This window comes from Zonotrichia leucophrys, chromosome 9 (genome assembly GCF_028769735.1).
Source record: "Zonotrichia leucophrys gambelii isolate GWCS_2022_RI chromosome 9, RI_Zleu_2.0, whole genome shotgun sequence".
NCBI classification, from domain to species: domain Eukaryota; kingdom Metazoa; phylum Chordata; class Aves; order Passeriformes; family Passerellidae; genus Zonotrichia; species Zonotrichia leucophrys.
This window is the reverse complement of record NC_088179.1, coordinates 5952319-5977099: the sequence shown is the minus strand read 5'-3', so window position 1 is coordinate 5977099 and position 24781 is coordinate 5952319. Positions and strand designations below refer to the sequence as shown.

The 24781-nt window shown below is 51.3% G+C and overlaps 1 protein-coding gene across 1 annotated transcript; it reads right to left on the bottom strand.

The window, feature by feature from the left end:
- Window positions 1-186: 186 nt before the first annotated feature.
- Window positions 187-20550, bottom strand: C9H3orf70 (chromosome 9 C3orf70 homolog). The gene is made up of 2 exons (XM_064721445.1): window positions 20218-20550; window positions 187-3276 (listed from the first exon to the last, which is right to left on the bottom strand). The coding sequence occupies exons 1-2, from the start codon at window positions 20390-20392 to the stop codon at window positions 2723-2725; spliced, it is 729 nt and encodes a 242-aa protein (XP_064577515.1). The 5' UTR covers window positions 20393-20550; the 3' UTR covers window positions 187-2722.
- Between the last annotated feature and the right edge of the window lie 4231 nt (window positions 20551-24781).

Below are 24781 nucleotides of genomic sequence, written 5' to 3'. Positions count from 1 at the left end.
TGCCCACCAGCCCCAGCACTTACCAGGGCCTGGTGTGCTCCCTCTGGTTATTCCCTTCGTCTGCCTGGCTCTGGGGCTGTGTCAGGGGCTGCCATCTGAAGCTGTGAGCAGCCCTTCCCTTGCTGGAAGTCCCACAGTGCTTCTCTCTAGCATGGAAAGCACACAGGCAGTTAGGACAAGCAGAAGGCCAGTTGTTCAGTATTTTATTCAAGAGGAAATATACACACACCTCTCCCTGGCAGGGGGAGCAGCCAGCCCAGGGCATGTTTGTGCAAAGGAAGGAGCCGGGTGTGTGATGGAGCAGGAGATCCCCGCGGCTGGGCCCTGCCCGAGCGCTCTCCAGCAGCCCCAGCACTCCCCAGAGCGCCGCTGACATTTCCAGGAACAACAGAAGGAAGAGGCAGCTTATTGTGCTTAAGACATCTGAACAAATCCTGGGTAGGAGACACTCACAGCTTGTGGGTATTGCTAATTACTTACAGTTAAGAAAGAATGGATCCTGACGGGGACAGGACCCTGTGGGCCCTGCGGAGTGTCTGCCACCAGCACCCCCAGGTCACCGCGCTCCCAGCCTGTGCCTGGGCAGGGCTGCAGCTCCTGCTTGCCTGCAAACAAGGTGAGCTGTGCTGGGCAGGGGTGTCCTGCTCACGTTCCCTGCCCTTGGTGCCCCAGGGAGAACTGGTGAGGAGCTCCCTGCCCTTGGGAAAGGCCATGCTGCGCCAGCCCACCCTTCCTGCCTGGGGAGGACAAGCCATTCCCAGGGGAGGAAGAGCTTTCCTCTTTCTGGGGAGAAAGCTCCGAGGCCAGGCATGAGAGTGAGCTCGTTCAGCTCTCCACTCAGGTTACAATTGAAAGGTTAAATATGAATAAATGCTGTAGGTTTATATATAATGTTTCCTTCTACTTATGGAACGTGTCTGAATGGTCCAAAGACACCAAAAATGTTGTTAGAAACTGTAGTTAGCCAAGAAAGACAACCCCACCCTTAAAAACAAAATAAATCCTATTTAGTTTTACTACAGCCTTTGTTAAATGCCCTCAGAAAAACAGAGTATTTTCAGGTGCCTTGTGAGAATGTATCTGTTCATGCAATGGCCCAAGTTCCTCGTTTCACAAGCATTGCACATTTTTATGTAAGTCATCAAAACTATAAAACCTATTATTTTTGTCTGAAAGTCTTAGTCTAAAAAGTACAGCATTACTTTATATCCACCCATGGAAACTCCTAGACGCGCATGTGCACAGACACACACTGTTGCCTAAATGTCTTCTAAAGATACTGATTACAAAGTGTATAAAATTGGGAATACATTGTCAGGATACAGTGAGAGATGAGCCACCCTCTACCACAGACTATAATCTAGGGTCAGTCACTAACTGTACACGTTTTTACAGCCTTGGATTCACCAGGGACTTCTGAAACGCAAACAGCAACTACACAAAGAACGGCAGTACCGCTGCAGGAACACAGGAGTTACTGGCTCCAGCTCCATGGAGCTGGCTGGAATCTGAGTGACATTTCTGTTTCTTTCATGCAGGGCTGAAACTCAACCTCCTGTGAGACAGCTCCACTACCAGCTGGGTGAGGGACCCCTGCTCCAAACCTGCTCCTGGACTGGGAGTGATGAGCAGGAGCCAAAGCCTCCTCTCTCCACTAGGATGACCATAGGCTCTATTTTAACAAGCTCACATGCCACTGAGACCGTGGGCCACCTCCCAGGGGCATCTCCACACTGTCCCTAAGCTCTGCCGACACAGTGGTGTGGCTGGTAAAATTCTTTTTGTTTAAACTTTGTTATTCTTCAGGCAAATGCAGGCCCTGAGGCCGTTTGGTCCTGAGTGTCCGGCACCAAAGAGCCCAGGAGGAGGCAGAGGCGGAGCCGGGGGCGGCTGTTCGGAGGTAGTCGCTTCCTTCGCCTGTCCTGGTACTCCCCAGTCCAGTGCAGTATTGGTTAGATGGCCATGCCCCACCTCTGCCTGCTTCCCCTGCTGCCCACCTGCAAAGCCAGACCTCCTTCCCAAGATCCAGGCAGAGAAAAGGGAGCAGGTGGATTCTGGCAACTCATTCCCCTCCAGAGCAAGACCTGCCTTCTCAGATTTCAGAGCCTGGCCTCCCTCAGCAACTGCTCAGTGCATAGCCTGGAGAAAAGTTGGAGGCACTTTGTGCATTCTCTAGCTTGCCATTCCAACCTGCTGCAAGCTTGGTGTCCACAGCCTCGGAGAAGGTCGCACCAGCACTAGGGAAGGGGCTGGACAAGGCGCCAGGACAGACAGAGACAGGAGGAGCCTTGTGTAGCTGTTTGAGAAAGACTAAGGGCACCTTGGTTTGCTGCTCCAGGCGTGCACCCCCCCATGCTCTGAGGGACCCCTGCCAACAACCTGACAGGTGGAAACATCTCAAGTGGCACGTCCTCGTGTGAGAAGTTGTGTGTGGGGTAACCCAGACCAACAAAAGGGCCTATTTCTGCTAGAAAAGTCTTAAGATTTGTCACTACCTTACGTGCAGACGTGGGAGAGCTGATCAGGCTGAGAACGTGTTAAAATTGCTCAGGCTGCTGCTAGTTCACCATGTGTAAGTCCTGTGACCGCGCTCCCATGACAGGAATCTGAAATATCAAGTGCACTGGAAAAAAGGGATTGTCAGAAAAAACAGAAAATAGAAATACTACAAAAGCAACATTACTGAGAAGGAAGCGGACTGAGCCGATGCCGACTTGTGTGGTCACACAGTGGTTTCTATAGTCTCAATCACTTCCATCTCGCACTGCGAGGGCGACAGGAGCGGGCATTCGTCCGGCTCCCAGCTGCTATCCGGGCTGTAATCTTCCTCTGAGCTCAGCTCGGCCACCCCCTCCGTGTCCTCGTCACACGACTCCATGTAGTGAACCCCCACGGCGTTGATGCCGGAGTCCTCCGAGCTGGACGGGGACGAGCAGTGCTCTGGTTTTGGTGTATTGCTCTCCTTTGTGATTAAGGCGTTGCGGACGGAGCCCTCGTCGGGCTTTGCCCTGTGCGGGGCGGGCGGCTGGCGCTGCACGTAGCACATCTTGCCGTTGATGCACTTGACGCGGTAGTTGTCGATGAAGAGGTCGGCGATGGTGCAGAACTGCGGCGCCTCGGGCGGCAGCGGCGGCTGGAAGGCGGGAGCGAACTTGAGGAAGTGCTCGGTGAGCGACACCGAGATCTGGATGGTGTTGGGGGACTCCCGGGGCCGGACGGGGATCTCGGTGCTGGGGAGCTGCTCCACGGGGGTCATGGGCTGGTAGACGTATTTACCTGTGGGGACACACAGGAGCGGCGGTTAAAGGTCTTTGAGTTGGAACAGAAGCGATGACGTTGACACCTTTGGACGTCACCAGCAGTTCCCTGCTGGCGGCAGCTGCTGCTTCTCTCGTGGCCTCTCCAGGTATGGATCCTCTGACACCTACTGCTGCAGGTAATCACAACCTCCTGTAGCCCAGTGCTGCTCCCCTCCCTGACCCTGCCTCGAGGTCTGCTGTAGGACATGACTAACTCTGGAGAATTAACTCCAGGGCACAACTCCATAGCCATGAAGTGGGAAAGATGCCAAGTCTGCCCACCCTGTCTTCTAGAAGAAAGAAAACAGACAAGATTCTCAGAGGCTTTTTCCCCCCACTGAACATAACGTGTAAGTTCTAGCTTACATCTTTGCTACAATGATCAAAATTTTATTATGTTACTATTATTCCAGTGAGTCTCCTTGTCCGTGACTCCACGTTCTTTGTTTTTGGGGACTAAATCGTGTTTTTCCATATTATAAACCAGAAGCTCATACATAACTACAATTAGAATTTTAAGGCAGAAAATAAGGGAATTTCTAAGCTTTTGGCATCTTGATTATCTGGTTAAGTAGTAAGAAAATAGGATTATGTTGGTTATATTGAGCAGAACAAAGTGTGAACTGAACATCTTCACTAACAGAAATAAATAAGAGAGCAGAAAATTGGGACTATGTCAGGAAAAACTGAGAAACCCGAGGCTATGCCTAAGACTGTAAAATGCTGCATTTTATTTGCATGAAGCTTCTGAAAGATTCATGTCTCCCCAGGGGCTCATCCACTGGGAAAGCACAAATTTCCAGAAGCCTTGTGAGTAGTGGGGCTGTCGGGAGAGTTTTGCTGCACGAGCCGCAGATCCTGCTTTGCAAATGCACCAAAGCACGGAGGGGCTGTGTGGGTGCCTGGAGCTCCCCAGGTGAGGGGCAGAAGGCTCCTGCAGAAAGGAAGGCAGAGTGCTGGTGTGTTTCCTGCTCACAGGTAGATGCAGCCTTTCCCCCCGAGTTACCCATTCCTTTGGAACATCGCAGAATGGCTGGCCTTGGGAATGACCTTAAAGACCACGGAGTTCCCATCCCCGTGCCGTGGGCAGGGACACCTCCTACTAGGCCAGGTTGCTGTAAGCCCCAGGGCAGGGCTCGCTCTCCCTGCAAAGCCTCTCGGCAGCAGAATCCCCCTGGGGCCGGGAAACCCCCCAGCCCCGGAGGAGCTCTGTCGGCTCTCGGCAGCCGCGGGTGCTGCCGGCGCTCCGGGCCCACGCACAGCCTGTGCTCTGCCAGCTCCGGGATGTCACCGGGAGCCTCGGGAAGGCCCTTCCCACCCCGCAGTGCTGCCGCAAGGGAAACGGGTCATGTGAGAATCGGCTGGGATTTCCAATCCCTGTAACCCAAGGATAGGGAGTGCAGCAGAGAGGCCACGGAACCGAAGGCAGGGCTCTGGAGCGTGGGAGAGGCTCCAGGCACGGTGAGGGAAAAGCCCGCCCGTGTGCCATGGGAGGAGAGAGCAGGCAGAGCTGGCAGCAGAGGGAAGGAAGTGTGTGAACAGCTTTGACCAGCTCCCCTCGAATACCTCATCCAGTGTTTTCTCCCCACGATCTGTGCAATGGTAACTGCTGACAGAGCCACGGGGAAAGCTCAGTGACAAGAAATCAAGCTTTTCCCCTGTCTGCTTATGGCTGGATGACAGAAAACACAAAGCCATCCTCTCCACTTGCCATCTCTGTACCACGGTGTAGCTCCTAAACCTGCTGTGACTCAGAGGAAAGAGTGTTGGCATCCAGCAGCTGCATGCTCCAGCCACAGGCAGAGCACAGCTCCCACTCCTCAGCACATATCCTTGGTCCTGGCGTCTCTGAGCAATGGGGTCCCCTCAGAGGTTTCTCAGATCTTGTGGACAGAACTTCCCCGGGAAGCTCCTCACCCTCACAGCCACAGCAGCAGCCCACGGCTTCCTGCCATCTGCTGCTTCCCAGAAATCCTTCTGTGAAATTAGTGAACATTAAATATGCACTGCCTTGCAAAGCCCCACAGCTGATGATTACTGTGCTGCTGGCTGGGATAGTGTCTGATAAATTCAGCTCATGGAAACTGAAGTGCAGCCTGCCCTTGCCTGAAACCACAATGCTCTATTTATCCATAGATTTGTAGGGCTTCTGTGTGGGCTCCTTTGACAACCAATGATAAAGTACAACCAGATACTGGTGAAAAACATTTCTTCAACTCAATTCTGTGCTGCCTCTATTTGAAGAGTCCAAGGAAGGGTCCAGTGAAGATTTTACCAGGATGAAGAAAAAAGGTCTCTGTACAACAGGACTCTGTCTTTCCACTTAAAACAGTCAGCATGTGCTGGCAGAAGGCTGAGGGATGTTGGGAATAGAAAGTAATGTATTTAAGCCAAGGCAGCTTACAGGATGGGTATGGAATGGTAAAGCAAAGACTCCTCAGTTTGACTTTTTTGGTGTTTGTTTTTCCCCTTTTGGGAAAAGACGAAGAGAGGTGGCCAGGTCAGCTATGGAGTTGCTGGGAGCTCAGCTGGCTGTTTCTCTACTGCAGCCACACACAGCAGCTCCCTGCGTGTCTCAGGACTGCCCTGCTGGCACTAATTCCAGAGCAGGAGCAAAGAGCACAGGATTTCAGAGCCTGTCTGTGCGGCCTCACGGGGGCTGAAACGTTCCTCACGTTCCAAGGACAAGCTCTGCCAGGGTAAAGCAGGAACCAGCCAACACACAGCAAAGAGAATTTTCTGCCTTAACTGATTTCTACATTTCTTTAGAATTCTGGTACAAGTTTGTCAAGTCTTAGCTAGTTTTAGAGGCAATTTTAAACAGATTAAACTTGATTCAAAACATGACCAGGTGCTCAGAACTGGGACTGTCAGACTGGATCATGGACAATGCTGAGCTTACAGTCTCTGTTACCACCCCTCACCCTACATAATGCATGAAAACTCATCAGCCAGGATGCAGCCTATGAAAAATAAATGCAGAAATTAGAAATAAGATTGCCCCCCACCCTTGCAGCTTGCAGGATTGCCAGGTTTTTTCACTAGAAATGCCCCTAGAAGCACACGTCCCCAGGTTCTCTTATAATCCATCTCAATCTGATCAAATACCTGTGGAAATCAACAGCAATATTTTTGCTGACTCTGAACAGCTGGCAAGTCTGTGATAAAACAGTACTTTGAGCACCTTTTCTGCTTCATTCCATCTAATACACCAGCTCAGAACTTATTGCCTATTTATTCCAAGTCAGCTGAAGAACTCTGTGACTGCACTGAGCTGATGAACACTCCTGTAAATGACAGTGTTCTGCACAAATTCAGATGTCACACAAGACACCACATCCAAAATTGTTTCCTGGGTCACTTCCCCACCAGGGCCTATATGGAAGGTGGTGAAGGAAAAATACTGCACGTGTCAAACACATGTCTAAAAATCAAACTCCAAATCCTGTGAAAAGCAATTTGCTGCATTTGCAGAAGTTTGGGAAGTTCTTGTGCACTTTAAGAGCTGCTGTGAAAAGGTGTCACAGTTCTGGCTCTGCACTTCCACCACTGTGGCAAAAGGGCTCAGGGGAAACAAGAACCTGCTCCCCTCCTGGAAACAGTCAAATCAGGCTCTGCCAGAATGACTGCCATGGGAAGTCTTGGGTGTTCCATGCCCGCTGGCTGACAGGTGAGATGATGAAACAAGAGACCCCAGAAATAGGTCTATAGGCTACACTTAACCATTTCACCCCTAAGCCTTATCCCCCACCAACACTGCTCCTCTGTCTGACCCCTCAAAGTGACAGCAGCCTGTGCACAACAAGAAAGGGACAATTGTTTCTCCATTTCTTCAGCTGGCCCTTGTGCCAGCACACAAACCAAATCCTCAGGGACCTGGCACATGCTACAGCCAACACTCAACTGCAGAACAACTATTCAACTATGTCCAAGGAAGTGAGTGCTGGGCAGTGCTCATCTCCCTGTTGCTCTGAGCACAGAAATAGGATTTCTATTGCCAAATCGGATGGATGCTGTTCCCAAAGCCTTGGCTCACTCCATGCCTCCAGTGAGACTGCCAGCAGGCTAAGGCAGGATCCAGCACAGCAGGGAGCTCTCCCATCACCTGCACATCTCCAGCAAACTCAGGCAACTTGGAAAATTTTTTATATTGGTGGCACTAACAAGTAGAACTATGTGGCTGATTGACTGGAAGCTGCATTATAGAGCCTCCTGCTTCCATAACCCCAAATCAAGCTTTGAGAAGCCACGAGGTCATTTCTCTCTGATTTTTTGCTAATTGGGCAGTCTGCATGCATCTTCACCAAACAGACACAAAACAGCAGCAATTTCTGTGGCAAATATGAAATAACTTAAACCATTAAATAAGCAGAGGTGTGGCTGGAAATTTTTCTTTTCCACTTCCTTCCATCCCAGCATTCTGGTTTACCTCTAACACTCGTTAATGTGCTTGATATATTGAGAAAAAAAGTCCAGCATTCAGGAGGGACGTTTCCTAGAACAAATTCTCAAATTTTACCCTCTCAAAAGAAGGACTTAAACCTAATAACCATGAATTGCACTGCACTTCAGAAAATGGTAAGAGAGAGCTGTGGATTTTACAAGTCTAAGTCAGCAATACATACCATGGATATTTGTTCACATGCAAGGCATTTAGACATCTATTAACTGAAAGATAAAAGCTTTTTTTCATATGTATTCTTCCCCCTGCAGCTGCTGGAACAAATATTTCTACAGCCTCCCATCTGCCAGCTGATCTATCTCCAACAATCAGCAAGGTTAACAAAGACCGGCTACTTGGCAGCTATTGAACAGGACCTGGCTCAGGTCAGGAGCTGCTCCTGTGTGGGCTGAGCACTTGTGCAAGTCCCAGGCAGAGTGGGCTGGAGGTGAGCTGGCTCTGATCCCAGGGAATCTCCGTGCCTTTGGCTGTGGTGGATGCTCCAGAGGGGCTGGGGCTGTGACCCCAGGCACAGTCCATGGCCCCCAGTGAGGGTGTGGAGGGATGTGTCCTGTTCACCAGCAGGGAGCTGCTCCCCAGATCCGGGTGACTTGGTGCTGCCTGAACATCCACCTGTGTAACAGCACCAGTAATCCTCCTTGTGAAGTCCAATGGGATTCTCACTCCAGCTGCGCCAGACTTTGCTATTGCCTCTCGCAACTCTGCCAAAAATTCAGCTCACACAGGAGGGGAATTGGTCCCACTATGAAGAACATAAAACCTCTAATTAAATACCACACAGCTCTGAAGGACTGAAGGCAAAGGAAGCATTCATAATGCATGTGTGACAGGAGACAGCGCTGCCTTGGAGGGGATCTGCATTATTCCAAGGAGAGCTCCCTGCACAGCTGTTCTGGGTGTGGAAACCTTGGAGCTGAGCTGCTCGAGCACTGGCTTTGCTCACACAGGAGACAGAGAACAACTGAGTGCTCTTCCAGCAGCATTTGCTCCACATCTCCTGCTTGGGGCAGGAGAGCCAAGTCTGGCTCTGGGGAAGCAGCAGGTGGATGTGCAGCTCTCTGCCAGGTGCTGACAGCCCCGAGCAGGAGTGGTGCCTGCTGCCAGTGCTGGCACAGTGGCCCCAGGACAGTACAGAGGTTGTCACACCCTCCTGGGCCTCCAGGGCCCCCCCAGGGCAGTGGATGACACAGGTGTGCCAGCCCAGCCAGAGGGCATGGAAAGGAACCAGGCAGGATTCACGGCTGGCACAGCAGAACCTTGGGGCAAGGGAGGGTTTCCTCCTTCACAGCCTAAGGCAAAGCTCCCTGCACATCCTGGACAGGTTTATGGGCACTCAGCATCCTCAGCCTGCTGGAGGTCCCACCACACCTGTTTGTTGCCAAGTGCCCAGCAGAGTGGAATTCCATTGGGAAGTGGGATGTTGGGCTGAGTACCCACCTGGGGTCATGGGCCTCCAGCCCTGCCAGCTGAACAGCACTGCTCTGTTCAGTGCTGAACGGCTGCCCTGGCTCTCCTCCTCCTCTCTCCAGTTACATGCACAGCTTGGAACCACAAACCCTTGCAAACAAAGCTTGCCCTAACCATAAATACTTGTCAAGGACTATTACAACTCCAAACCACACTCAGAGCACAGTTCTAACTTTTCCAGAGGGGTGAGAACAAATGGAAGGAGAAACCCAGAGCACAGTTACAGATGGCACATGTGAAAAACTGCAGTACTCGCCCAGTCTGCACTTCTTTGTGATGTATGGAATAGACATCATGTCATATCCAGCAAATCCTCATGGGCTGCATGGTGAACAAAAAACGTGGAATGAGCCACCAGAGGAAATGGAAAACATTTCAGGACATTGAGGCACTGCCAGATTGACAGGCTCAAGTCAAGCTGAACTGGGCCACTGGTAGTTATAATAAGGCATAACTGAAATGATTGTCCACCTTGAAGAAGCCTTGTAGATAAAGATATGCAGCACCTCAGTGCAAGTGATATTTCTGCCTTGCACTCTGTCCAAACAACTCTGAAAAAGCACTGAGATTTCTCAAACAAATTTCTAGTGTGGGGAATGCAAACAGAACATTCTGCATACCTGCAGGAATTCTGGCAGAAATAGAAGGCCCAGTAAGGGACCACAGAAGAGACTCCAAGGGCACAAATCAACTCAGCAAAGGAACAGAAAAAGCAACCACACACCAGGACCTGAGCAGGCTGGGAGTGCAGCAGCAAGGGCTGGCAGGTTCTGCCCTAACAGAAATGTATCACTGCAAACAGCTCCTTCTCACAGGAGCATCTCCATCTGAGCACTAATGAATCCATCCCATTCCAGACCCTATCCAAGCACAGTTAAGAAGCAGTCCAGCGATGTTTTGGCAGTGGCTGCCTAGGAGCAATTCCATACAGCTGCCAGCTCTCTCCTGTGGAGGTGTTCCCTCCCTGCTGCACAGCCAGACAGCTGTGCCAGCCCCTGACTCAACGCTTTTCACAGGAAACCAGCAGAGACGGGGAAAAAATCAGGAAGTTTTTCCTCATCAAATTTGTATTTTAATGCCCTGTTGTCTTGATCTGTTTTAAATACAAAAAGGATCATGACAGTACATGCTGTGAGCTGTCTAAGCCGTTGAGGAGTTTCTGTGCACATCAGCTTAAGAGCAGGTAACGCTTAAATGCAAACAGACCCTGGAGCTTCCTCCATCATCCCTGCTCTTTACTCTCATTGCTTACATGGATTTACTGGACTTAAAGAAAAAGCAACCCTGAAGGCTTGAGAGATGCAGCCATAAAGCCTCTTAAAGGGGCCGTATTTGCTCACTAACCTTTGTAAGAGACCAGAGTACCAGCACCCAACAAGGCAGTGAGCAGCAGCACACACCACATGTGTGTTCTGGAGGAGCTCTTTCCTTTCAGTAGCTGGAGAATGTCACCCATACCACAGTGCTGCTAACCCCAGCTCCATGCTGGGTTCCAGAAACACAGAAGTACTGGCATGGAAAGTGTGGCACAGCCCTGGTTACCTCTGCCAGCACAGCAGCTGGGCAACACTACCCAAGCTCTGAATCCAAGGATTTTCATCTTCCAACATCCCCTCCAAACCCACCCCCAAAGGCCAGAACAGCCACTTCTTACACATTCCCCTGAGAAATTTATCCCCTGAGTTACACTAGATATTTTTAAAATTCAGTAGAGAAAATAGCAAAAAATGGCTTAGTGCTAAATATTTATTCTACAACCCCATCCCTGAGCACCATCTGCTCAAGCTTCAGCAGCCCATGGTTTCCATGCAGCCATCAGTGTACTGACAGGGAAACAAAGCAACAGAAGCACAGCTCCATGTCCAACTACCCAGAAGACCATGGCATTGCCTGGAAATCAAAGGGATGGAGACACAAGATCCAGTTGTCTTCAGGTGTGTGGTATGTGCTGCAGGGGGCACCCTGAGCCTCTGCTATCATGGAATGCTTTCTTGGGAATTCTTAAATAAGCAGAACAGCTCACCAGGTCCTTGAAGGAAAAGTCCTCTCTAAAGACCTGCACTCTGCACCCAGAGGGGACAGCTGGGGCAGGAGGTTGGGATTCACAGCTTGGAACAGACACATCTCTGTGGCCACAGTGTTTTCCTGCTGGCTGACAGGAGAAACAATGGCCGTGGGAGGTGCTGTACCTGTGCTGATCCCTTGCTGTGGCCAGAGCCCAGGATCTGCTGACACATCATCTGTGCAGTTGCTGTGTGAGGGCAGGAGCCTTCAGGCTGGACAGCACCACGTTCTTTCTTCAGCTCCAGTGCTGGGAGCAGGGTCCCTATTCCCAACACACTCTGCTAACCCAGTGCTGTTCCTGGTGCCTCATGCACATCTCCATTCACACGCCATTCAAACCAAGCTATTTCTGTCACAAGCCTCTGGAGAACCCATTTCTGGGGACTTGAAAGGACTGCTCTCCCTGCTTGTGCACAAACTCATCACCACCTGGAGCTGAGGAGTGCAACTATGGGCACCAGTGCTCCCTTGGAGGGGTGTGGGATCCAGCAATGCTCTGCATCAACACATAGAAGCCCAAGTACCACCACTGGAGGTGGAGCAGGTGGATATCACATTGAGCCACTATGTCACACAGTGCCACTGCAGGCAAGTGACTTGGAGCACCTGGACAGCACAGCTGGGAGCACAAACAGCTCTCTGCTGTGAGCCAGTGCTGGCAGAGGTGACAGCATCGCCCCTGGCTTCATATCCAGAGAGGCAAGATCCCACAGGACCAGCTGCAGAATGGCTCCTGTGCCAGCAGATCAAGGTCTAGTGGCACAGGGAGGAAAAACAAGGCAAAAGGTGAGTGTCTCCTTCCACCTGCTCTGCCTACAGCTGGGCTAACGCTGCTGGGCTGCTGAAGGCTGCAAGAGCTGGTCAGTCCACCCTGGCACACCTGATGCTGCCCCAACCTTTCATCAGTGAGTGAGTGCAAACACCTGGAGTGGGGCTCAGGCTCGGGAAAGCACTGAAATCCAACCAGGCAGCGACACAGCAAGGAGCAGCCAAGCACCCTGCCTGCAACAGCTACAGGTGAGCACCAGCATCATGTGTGTGGCAGGGAGAGGGACAGACAGAGCCTGGCACAGCAGGGAGTCATTTCAGGGCTGGGTGCAAGCACACAGCCAAACAAGCAGCTTCCAGAGCAGACGTGTGGGCTCTCGAGCTCCGCAGCCACCAGTGAGAACAAGAATACAAATGCGTGCCTCTTGCTGAAATTGTTTTACAACGTAGGTTACATATAAATTCCAACTGTTACATGGCCTAAATTAAAGCATGGCTATGTTAAAAACAAGACCCAGTTGCCAAGCAATCAGTTTTCACTTTCCCAGTAGGTTTTTGACTTCCCTCTATGTGAATATACTCAGCTATTGGCAAAAACATCTCCAAATGGCACAAACTGCACTTCTTGAGTTCTGTGATCAGTCACTACATAAAAATTGATTAGTGGAAGAATCAAAGCCATTATGAAAACATACTCTGTATCTTGTGGGCAGATAAATTCATAGAGGTGCTGGAAGAAAAACCACAACACATTAAACCAGGGTCACTTTATATGCAGAGAGAGAGATGCTCTACCTGGAATCCAATCTACTGTCAACCAGCTTTTGCATTAGTATAAGCTTGTGCCATCCATCAGCAGCTAAGCCCACACTGTCACAGCTCTCGGGAGTTTGGGAACATCTTACACTGTTTGTGAGTAAAGCATTTTGTTTTTTATCCTTTACAGAAACACAAATTTCTAGTAGAGCCTCACCAGTGTGCAGAAATAAGTTCCCAAGGCTGGCAGTGAGTCATGAAGTGTACAGCAGCACTGTTAAATCCAGAGCCATTACATAAGAACACCCCAAGATGCCCCTGCTCTACAAGGCCGGCTCTGCTGGTGCAGCCACACGAGCGGTGACAAAACGTGTTCCTGATGAGCACACAGGTGCTGCCAGGAAATTGGAGGTCCTGTGCCAAGCACCTGAGAGGCCCCTTCAGTGCTTCCAGCAGACCTGAGCAGGGTGAGCTCTGCAGCCCTGCAGGATGGAAGTCACAGCCAGGACAATCTTGTGACTCAGTCCCGTGGGACAATGCAAGGCTGTGACCACAGGCTGCCAGTTCAGACCCGTGAAACATCCATCAGGGCCACCAGGGGAAGGATGTGACAGCAGGCATTTTGCATCGGGCACTGGCATTAAGCAGGCTCACAGACCAGGCTGGCAAGCATTCCCTCACCTGCAGAGTCCAGGAAGGAAGCCACATGCTCGCCACAGGCACAGTGCTCCATGCAGATTTTATCTTTAGCCTGTTCCTCTGCAGTGACAAAAGTGCCAGCAGCTCTCACCAGCAGGAGCACAGGCCCAGCCCTCAGCATGCAGGGTTCAGGACACCCTGCATTCACAGACAACCCCACCAGCTGAAGAGAGACAAGATTAATGAACTTTTTCTTCAGAAGAACTTGCTTCTGAACCAGCCTTGTCCTTTCAGGTTTCTCAAAATCAGCACTTAACCCTTCAAGCAGCCACAGAGGAAGGGTGTCAGTTATCTGCCACTCTCAGAGGCTCTTACCAGCAGATCACTGAGTGTGGGGCAAGCAGATAAAATTCTTTGTGAATTATGCCTCTCAGGTGGACAGATTACAGCCTCATAGTCATGCATGATAAAGAGATTTTGGCTGGCAGGAAGTGTTTTGATTCACAGGTCCCTTTTTCTCTGACTTTTGGAGAAAGAAGTACAGTGATTTCTGTTCAATCCCTCTGAGCTGTAGAAGAGTTAGTCCTGTGAGACACACTGAGAAAGTAGCCTGAATTTAGAGATTTTTCAGTGGTCTAATTCTGTTAAGTGATATCTGCACCTTTGTTAAAAATAACAGAACATGCATGTCTCTAAACATTTTAGTAAGGATTCAGAATGAATGGCAGCAGGTTCTTCCAGAGGTGCTGACATTCCCACAGGGCACAAGGAATCAACACATGTGAGTTCTCAATGGTACATTCATACTGTGATTTCCAGATTATAACTAAAACCTGAGGAACAAAATCCCATCCAGGTCTGGAATGGTGCACCCATAAAAACTGGCAGTGTTTTCCCTTAGAGTAACACTTCAGAATATCAGAATATATTAAGCTGACATTCTTTCCTTGGTTGTGTACAGCTTAGTGAAACGAAGCTGGAATATCATAGCTCTTCAAAATACAGGTGAAGAGAAGATCTTGCACAGCCACAGGCAACAAATCCTCATTAAAAGTCTTTTCCCACTACAAGCTGCAACATCCACCTTTCTGCAGCTCCTGCCTGGCACTCAGCATAATGCCTTGCTATGTGCACAAACATTCTGTCCATACATGGACTTAACAAGATGAATGTTCAAATCCTTTTCACAGCAGAAGTAAATTAAAAAATGTCTATTTGTCCCAGGATTTGTGTCATTCTCCCTCTAGACCAAGCTGTGTTTTCTGGGAATTCCCAGCCCTACTGCTATTAGCCCCACTACTCCATTCCACTTTAAACAAGAGTTTTCCATGAAGAAAAATGTAGGAGCTCCTCCAAATACTCAGAATTTCAGACACAAGCATGTTACAACTTCCTTTCCATGTTTATCAGGATGTAGTTTTGCCCTGTGGAACAGAACTGCTGGAAATTCAAGCTGCCCTCCCCATTCCAGGCTGGCTGCTTCCAGTGCACATCCCCATCTGCAGACAGAGACACACAGAGCACTGCTGCCCTTCTGCTCCCTCCTGGATGTGGAAATGAGTTTTACAGCCACCAAAAGCCACCATGAGGAAAACCCACTCAGGAGGAGTAAGAGCAAGCTTACATTTGGAGATGTACAGTGCATGCTGTGCTGCAGAGCACCCCAGGGCTGTGCTGCTCCTCTAACACTCAGGGATTGACAGGCACTGGCTGCAGGCAGGCACAGCTCCTCTTTAGACCCCCAAGCCCTATCAGCATGCACCTGAATTCCTCCCCAGACCATCTCAGCTCACTCACCAGCTCTGTCACAGCAAAGCAGGGCTCCCTCACTGATTCCCTCCTCACAATTCCCACAGGCAGACTGGGCTCTGAATAATTACATGGCCTGGGAGATTGTCAGAGCCCCTGCTGATGGCTTCTGTCACTGGAGGGGGCAGAGACACCTTGGAAATGCTGCTGATGTGCACAGAGACCCTGAAATGCTGCCCACACCACTGTGTGGCAGAGGGAAATGCCTGCACCTGGGCCAGGTGTGTACCTGCCAGAGAGCAGGCAGGAGCTGCCATGGACACACACCACATCTCCCTGGAAGAGGTTTAATCAAGGATGGCCTTGACAGAGAACTTTCACCAGCTCTGTGCGACAGACAACAAATGCCTTCATTTAAAAATGCTGTAAAAGAAAGGCACCAGTGATTCAAGCAGAGGAGAATGTGAGGAGCAGTATCAGCTCAGAGCACACCCAGGTGCAGTGACTGTGCTGATTTGGCTCGTTCCCTGCCTGCAGCTGTGGGCAATGGATAAGGAACAGCCCCTCCCCTGGCCAGCACACAGCTGGGACTGCTGAGACCCCAGTCACAGGAACTGTGCCCTCAGACACCCAGAGGAAGCAATGGAGCTCTGAGAGCCAAGAGAAACCCTGGGCTGCCTGTTCAGGTGAACAACAAAATGTAAATGTACTCTAGTTCTACAGTCCCAGAATATTGCTAGCCTGACCAAATTTAGAGAAGCCCTTCTCCCCAAACCAGCAAACACATGCCCTTTGTGGCATGCCACCCATCACACAAACCCATTTTCTCCTCTTAGCTGAAAAATGACATTTCCTTGGATCTCTTGCCAGGCCTGCCTGACCTCATGCAGAATGTGCCAGGTCTGGCTGCAAACTCCAGCCAAGCAGTGCCATAATTTGTGATGCACACCAGGGAGTGGGAAACTAATCCAAGGCACACCTGCAAGTGCCATCCACCACCCAGCAAACTGCAAGGGAGGGGGAGCAGGTGCATTTTTAAAAACCTTTCCTGCCACCACGATCTTGTTCCTTGCCTGAGCCTAGCAATATGTTCCCTTCCTGGCCCCCCAATGGAGATTTCACACTTTCCCCATGCTTGGTTTGTTTTCTTGTAAAGGCTCCAAACAGCTGAACCTGTAAAAGTGGTGGTACTGAAATTTATTTGCTGCATTTACTTTACAATATAAGATATGCAAGAGGCTTTAAGGAGCTAAAAGCTTGCTCTTTTGATGCTTAATCAGGGGGGGAAAAAAGCATAGAAAGGCTAATACAAGGTGGCACAATTACTGTCTATTGATGCAACTGCTGTGGAACCACGATTCATCATGTATTATTGATAATTGCAGCATAATGTACCGAGGGGTTTGCAGGGTGGTTAACAGAATGCAAGATATTCAGATTACAAATGAATCCAGTTGCAAGAGAATGCTCTTAATTGTATCAAGCATGGTGCCTTCTCTCACAGTTAATTCTTAGGAAGTAAAATTAGCAAAAGTCAAAGTCCTGTCGTCAGGTCAGGACAGATGCAAGCCCGAGGATCTGATCCTTTCTGACATAAGCAGGTACCACCTCAGAGCCAGCAGCCTCACAGCCAGCATCAGTGCAAATCACAGCTGCAGTGGAAATCCCGAGGTGAGGAAAGGGAGGCAGGCACCTTGCTGCAGACCTGCCTCTGGCATGTTTTCTCTGGCTCTGGAAAAAGTAGATCAGAGTAATTTAAGGCTCTCAGCTTGCATCTAATAAACAAAACCTCCCAAGGCTGTCAGAGGGGAGGAAGGTGAACAGGGGGCTGCCACCCTGGCAAAGGGAATGCGTGCAGGACACAGAGCAAGCAGGAGAAATGTGTAGTGGGTCAAACAGGGGCTGAAGTAAAAAACATCTTATGGGCCAACACCTTCTTCCCTGCTGGGAAAAGGACTCCAAGGCTTGAGCCCTCATCCTGCTTCCACATGGAGACTGGAGTCGGCACAGCCTCCTGGCAGCACCCAGGGGAGGGGTGTTGAGGACAGTACAGCAGCAGGGAGGTGTCCCTGCACTCCTGGGAAGAGTCCAGCAGCTTCCCCTCCCAGCTCCCCCCAGGCACACCCATCCTGCACATTTCATGCACCTTTTATGGAGGCTGTACCTGGGTTCAGAGCTCCCCACGCAAACACCACCCTGGGAAATCTGCTCCTCACCGAGCCCAGAACAGACTGAAAAGGACCAAAAATGAACTCCAGGCTGAGACACACGACTCATACAAGCACCCAGGGCAGCTGAGGCTCTCGGAGCTGTTGGGATACACCAGCCAGTCTCTGATCTCCCTGGCAGCTATTATTGCCATTTTACAGACAGAGGAACACCGGAGGCAAAGACAGCGCGTCCGGTACTGCTCCCTTCCGAGCATGCCAACCACAAGGGCTTTGGGGATTCAGGCTGGGCCCTTTCTCAATTATTCCTTCCAGAGCCAAGTGGCTCTGCAACGCTAAATTGCTCCTGTCACTGAAGTAAGCAGATGTGATCCTGAATACACATGAGGAGACAACCTACTCATCATGGCATGGTGAGTTTTTGTAATTTCTCACTGTAAGTGCACTTTAACTGAGTTGACATTCTCGAGGACCTTGGCCACTGATGGAAAATAATACTTCAATGGCCCTTTTAATTGATGTAGAGTTTCCTGTTCCCCAATACAGCTCTTAAGAGTCACAGAAAAGCACTTTCAAGAACCCTCTGAGGACTCCCAAGTCAGTATTGCAGCACTGCGTTTATGCAAGGTAACTCCCAATACTGTTTAATTACATCTCTGACCTCTATACAATTTCCCATTACAGACCTCATTCTTACCCCTTTTAAGTCCAACTCAACTCATTCCACAGGAACAGGATACAAAGAGATCCTTAGCTCTGAAATTTGCATTAGGAAATGAGGGGCAAGAAGGGAGCATGCTTCACCATGGCTTTCAGAAGATTAAACAAGGCAGTGAAGTGTGTGACTTCCTTTAAAATCCTCCATTTAGAATCCTGGCTTCTTGAAGCAAAAGTATCTCAACTTTTCCTTAGCCATAAAGGAGGAATTGAGAAGGAAGCCTGTACTTCTTGCAAATGCTATGACTATTTTTAAATCTTATAATTGCCAGACAGAAGCAAAGGGTTGGATGGGATCTCAAGTGGTCTTTCCAAGAGGGAAGCAGCTCCATGTAATGCCTAAGAGACACCAGTCTAAGCCTTCTCTGAAGGACTGTGACTCTTCACCTTCTCAAGTACTCTGTTCCCCTGCTGCATTTCTCTTTCTAGTTTTGATATTTTCCCATAAGAACCTGAACTCTCCTGGTCACAGGTAAGAGATTCCTGGTTATCTGCCACCTCTGTGCAGAACAAGCTGCTCTGCAAGGCCACCTTACACTTTGCAAAGCTCATCAGCCCTTCCTTTCTCCCTCCCTCAATCTTTTACAGCCCAAACAACCCTTTCTTTTGCACCCCCTTGTAAAGTGCATTTTTCTAAGCTGATCTCTTGTGATCTCCTCCCCAGTTCTCCTACAGCTCTATAAAGTGCAGTGCTCAAAGCTCAGCCCATCAGCCTGGTTTCCTCATCACTGAGCTGAAGAGACTAATTAAATTGCACGCTTGCCATGCTCCTGGTAATGCATCCCAAGGCGAAGGTTGGGGTTCTGGGTTTGGCTTTTCTGTCACAGACCTCCTGCTGCTGAGGCAAAGCAGTTTGTGATCCATCCTAATCCCCAGATTCCTCTCTGGAATTGCTTCTTCAGATGTTCCAGTTCCATGTTTGACTTCCCCATCCCAGATGATTTGGGGTAACATCTCTAGTTTATAAGCACCACTCTGAGCTCTGATCCAGAGCGCTCATAAGCTTTTATATCTTGATGGTGGCCACAAATAACTGAGGCCAGGGAAATGTTGGGAAGAATCTAGGTCAGAACCTTTGTGTTACTGATGAAACACCAGTGTCTCCATCCCTGTGCAACAGGTGACTGTGGCACCTTCTCACCCAGCCTGTTGTGCCACACAGTACTCAGGGCACAGACAGAAGAAAACCTTTTGCCCTGAACGGCTTTCAAATTAATCCCAAATCAAAGCAAAATTCCTGAAATGCATATTTAATTGATATAGAAGTTTGCATCCAAACAAAAGCTAGATTTTGGGGCAGCCCCCTTTCCCTGTGAAACAAAATTTGCAAAAAGTCTGTGTGAAGGGGAATCCGTGAAGGTGACTAAATTGCAAGGAGAGATGGCAATGGCAATGGATTTAAAGGAGAATGGGATATCAGGAGTCCATGGACACTCAGCAGCACCAAGTAACCCTCACATAAGGGTCCAGTGATAACCTTGAACCATCCAAGCTTTAAGATCTCCAGAACACAACACGACCCAAGTACATTTCTCCATCACCATTTCCTGACCTCGCATCAACACGCTGCTGGGAAAGCCTGCTGTTCAAGGCTCTACGTGATTAATTATTCATCAAACTATGTTTGGACATCCACAGTTCAATCTCAGCCTCCATGATTAGATACATCAGGATCTTGAATACTGATATTAAAGTCGTTGGGCGCCTTTTCACCAGAGTTGGCTCAATACTGGATTTTGAAGCTCTCTGCTATATATAGCCTAAAGCAGTTACCTCTCTGCTCAAAGGGGTTTAGGCTTGTAAAAAGCACCGAGAACGAAGTGGCTGGTGCGGAGGACAGCGGTGCCACAGCCCGCCAGCCGGCTCAGGGGGAGAGGGGCACCGGGACTCCAGGCCCCGAGAGAACTCTCCGGGCATCGCCGCTGCCGCTCCTACGGAGGCAGCACCCGAGGTCAGGGTCCCACTGGGGCCGCCTGGGCACGGACAGCTCCGGGAGCGGGCTGCACCTGGCCGCGGGACGGGACGGACAGAACGGGACGGGCGGTGAAGCAGTGCGCGGGGACCGACAGGGCGCTCGGGACGGCCAGGATCGCGCACCCCCCGCCCGCTCCCTCGCCCCCTCACTCACAGTGGCACCATCCCAGGTGGCAGCACCAGTGCAGGCGGAAGCAGCGGCCGTGGCTGTGGGTGGCGCAGAGCGAGAGCCCGTCGCAGGGCTGGAAGTCGGGTCTGCCCGCGCAGCTGCGGGCGAGCGCCTGAGCCTCGTCCAGCTTCTCGCTCTTCGCCGCCGCCGCCCCGCTCATGGCGCCGCCGCTCCGCCCGCAGCCCCCGCGCCGCAGCGGCCAGAGGAGGAGGAGAAGGAGGAGGAGGAGGTTGAGGACGAGGAGGAGGAGAAGGAGGAGGAGAAGGCGCCGAGCCGCAGCGGGGACCGCCCGCCCGCCCAGCGCCGCGGGGGCAGCGCCGCGGGCAGGGCCCGGCAGCCCGCCTCGCCCCGCCCTGCCCCGCCCCGGTCCCGCAGCACCGCCCGCGGTACCCCGGTGGCGCTGTCCCCCGATCGCCATACCTTACGATGGCTCTGTCCCTCGATGACCGTGCCCTGCCGTGACCGTGGCCCCTCATAGCTGTGTCCACGACGGTCATGCCCTCGATGGCGATGTGCCCTGGCGGCCGTGTCCCTCGATGGCCGTACCCGTCATGGCTGTCCCCTCACAGCTGTGCCCCTCAAGGCTGTGCCCTCACAGCTGTGCCCCTCATGGTCGTACCCCTCATAGTTGTGCCCCTCAAGGCTGTGCCCCTCAAGGCTATGCCCCTCACAGCTGTGCCCCTCAAGGCTGTGCCCTCACAGCTGTGCCCCTCATAGCCGTACCCCTCATAGTTGTGCCCCTCACAGCTGTGCCCCTCAAGGCTGTGCCCTCACAGCTGTGCCCCTCATGGTCGTACCCCTCATAGTTGTGCCCCTCATGGTCGTACCCCTCATAGTTGTGCCCCTCAAGGCTGTGCCCCTCAAGGCTGTGCCCCTCACAGCTGTGCCCCTCATAGCCGTACCCCTCATAGTTGTGCCCCTCATGGCTGTGCCCCTCGGGGCCGTACCCCGCGATGGCCGTACCCCTCATGGCTGTGTCCCCTGGCTGGGTGGGAGGGTGCCCCGTGGGGTGCCCTGCGAGGCGGGCTGAGCCCGGGCCAGTGCCCGAGGGCGCTGCCGGCAGCTGAGGGCCGCTGTGAGATCTCCCTGCTTTCCCGAGGCGCTCGCAGCGGCCGGAGCGCACGGGCGGGAGCGGCCGCCAGCCCCGGGAGAGTGAGCCCGGCTCCCAGCAGGGCTGCGGGCCGGCTGCCAGGCTGCCCCGAGCACTCCCCCGGCCATGTGGAGCTCCTGTCCAGACACCAGCGGATTGATAAATGGGATCCGGGCACTCTGGCACTGCGTAGCAGGCTCCGGGGAGTGTGGGCAGCAGGCAAGCAGCCCCGATTACAAGCAGCGACCTGGGGCGCTCCGGGCATGCAGCTCTTTGCTAGTCTGTGAGACAGGTGCACACAGATCACCCTTGCAGTGCCAGAGCCAACGGAGCAGGACACTGAGCTGCTTGCACACGTGGCCCACAGCACAGGCAGGTTTTAGTTGTTTTTTTTCATCATGCTACTTAATCTAATTCAGAAACCCATTTTTTTTCTAAGCACACAATGATTTAAAAAAAAAAACAACAAACTGATAAACTTTGTCTTTCATTTTGTAAAATAATCAATAGATATCATTTTGGTTAATAAACATATGAAAGTGTATTGTTATTTCCCAACAATTATATCTTTAGGCCAAAATTCAAGTTTGGATTTATCTAGAGCCCTGACTACATTATTTGTTTCCTAAGTGTGGTGGTGGACTTGTTTCCCTGCTATGTCTGAAAGAAAATTGCAGTTTTATTGCTGCTCTGCTCAGCACTGGGAGTTGAAGTCAGCTTTCTGTTAGAACAGAAACCAAATGGTCATTTCCATAGTCCCTTATCTTTGTACAATACCCAATAGATCTGTGTCAGAAACAGTCAAAACATACTTATTTTTCTGTGTTCTCCAGAATATTCCCAGACAGTTCATATGAGGTCTTGTTGCTGGATAGATCCCAGAGGTGTCCCCATCCTGTACACTCTCCTGAGGGTGTGCTGAGAGAACCATTTGCTTCTTGCCAATAAGAAGGGCTTAAGAACAGCCAAGTTGCTGTTGTCTGGCTGTGATCAGCTCCACACTTTATGTGTCAGACCAAGGGATATGGGTCATAACCGCAGAGCACAGATTTGCACTGAGGCTTTGAACCACCTCTGACTGGGATCCCTGGTCTCTGCAGTGCTGCTCATCCCAGTGCTGCCCTTCCTGCTCATCCATGATCTCCTCCTCAGTGCCACAGGACTGTGTCCCAGCTGTGCCCTCACCTTCTCAGATCTGGCATGGCTACACCATTAAGCTCAGCCTGTCTGGGAGGAGATGGGTGCCCAGTTGCACTGAGCAGGGGCTTTGAGCCTCCCTTGGCAGTGGTCAGGAGTGGGAGACCTTCACAGCCCTGTGCATTTTAAATGTCTCCAGTGTTTATTACAATGGAAAGAGAGTGTTATTACACTCCTGGAGGCTTATCTGCCTTCGTTTTGCAGAAATCCCACTGAAATCTGCAAACATTTAGGACCTTGCTCAGCTCTTTGCAAGCAGAGGAGAAACTGATTGCAAATCCAGGTGTCTGTTTGACACTGTCCTGATGTCCTCCTGTTCCCTGGAGCCTGCCAGCACCAAATGAGGGATGCAGCTCAGCTCCCAAGAGAACCATGGCCCAAGGAGAACTGGCACTTCTACCTGCTGGCATGAAGTCCTTCCTCTCCAGCACTGTCTCACCTCCAGAACTGCTCTCAAACCAGCCTGGGCTGTCAGATCACTTTCTGTTCAAAAGAAATAAAGAAGGAAGGTCAAGTGTGGGTTACAGAAGGAGAGGTAGGTGTTTCTGGCAAGACCCAAGTGCCCCATCCAATTTGGGCGTGCGCTGCGGGATTGCACTTCGGAGCAGCCTCAGGCAGGGAGCTCTCTGCCTCCCTTTGAAGGGCCAGTGCTGCAGGGGACTGATCAAAGCTAAGGCAATCCTCCCCTTTGGTGCACTCCCATTCGCTGCTGTTTTGCACAATGCCTGTGGCTGAGCAGTTAATGGAGGCATCTGCTGCACTGGCAGAGTTCACTGACTTAATTAAAGATATCCAACAATCCTGCAGCTGCATGAGAGAGGCCACGGGTGCTTGCAGGCCGACACCGAATCTCGTCAGACTGAAAGCAAGCACCCTGCTGTGCAGAAAGCACAGACATGCAGCCAGACACCACATGAAAGCAAAAGCAGAGCCCAAGGATTAAGGAGGGACTGGAGCCAGCTCACATTGTGTGTCACCACAGCCTCACCATGCCAGAGAACTGCGTAACCTCGCCTCATGGATAGCTTGGAATAGTCAGACATGCAGCAAGTGTGCAGAGCTGGGGACATTCCTCACCTGTAGGGATGGTTTTACCTGGAAAACATTTTTAATAGATATTCTCCTACTGAGTGAAAATGGTTAACTGTTTTAAAAAGACAGGTGGGAAAACGAATCCTGTACCAAGTGGTTATCAAGTTCTCTTCTGCATGGGGCTGCGTTCTCTCCTGTTAAATGAAGAAACATTTCACTCATGGGTGTATTTCTGGCATCACTGCACATTTGAGCTGATGGGGACTGTGCAAGGCTGTTAACAATCCACCAAAGAAGCCCAGAACAGGCTGGGGGCTCCTGCTTGGGCCGCTTGTCAGCAGGCACCAAGGGCTGTGGATGGGGCTGCCCTGCAGGGCTGAGGGTCAGGCAGCTGCGGTTGCCCTTGGTGTGCGGAGCAGGCCAGAGGCCGGGGCTCCCGGCTCTGCCCCCGCCCTCCGGAGCTGGCAACGCGACCTCGCGGCGGCAGCAGTGTCACCGCTGCTCGTGGGGACGTCAGGCAGACAGAACGATCGATGCTGGGCTGCTCTGGTCGATGCGAATTTACAAATGAACTTCCGTCAGGAGGGACATTACTGGTGTGAACAACCTCTGTCCTCAGCAATTGCTGATGAGGGAAACAGACCCCTCAAAGGCACCAGCACACAGGTGCTGCAGGTGATGAGAAGCATTTCAGCCCCAGGATAGAAGCTGGTGTTATCTTGGGATAACACTGCAGTTCCAGAGGAAGGGCACGTCCTCTGCTCCACAGCCTCTGCCGCAAGGGAATTGCCCTTTCCCAGCTGATCCCCAGTGCGGGTGAGCACCACGGCACGAGGCACAGGAGAAGGGAGGTGAGCCTGGGCAGGGCATTGTCCAGAGCTGTCTGGGGATGACAGAGCAGCTGCCAGCACAGCCAGGGCTGTTGAGTAATGTGTCACACAGAGCCTGCTCGTGTGGAAGCGTCACCTCTGAGCCAAGCTGGATTGCTCTCAGCTGTGGCACACAAGTGATTAGGGGCAAACTGCCCCAATTTGCTGGGGCTAAAGTGACTCCTCCTCCAGTCCTGGAGAAACGCCCTCCCTGGAACCAGGCATTTGGTTTGGCTTGTAACTCCTGATGGGTTTCCTGCCCTCACTTTTGCTCCCTCACCCACTGGTGGACAAAAGTAGACCAAGGGCAAAACAAAATGTATTTAGACAAAAGAGGCATGCACCCTTTTCAAACACAAAC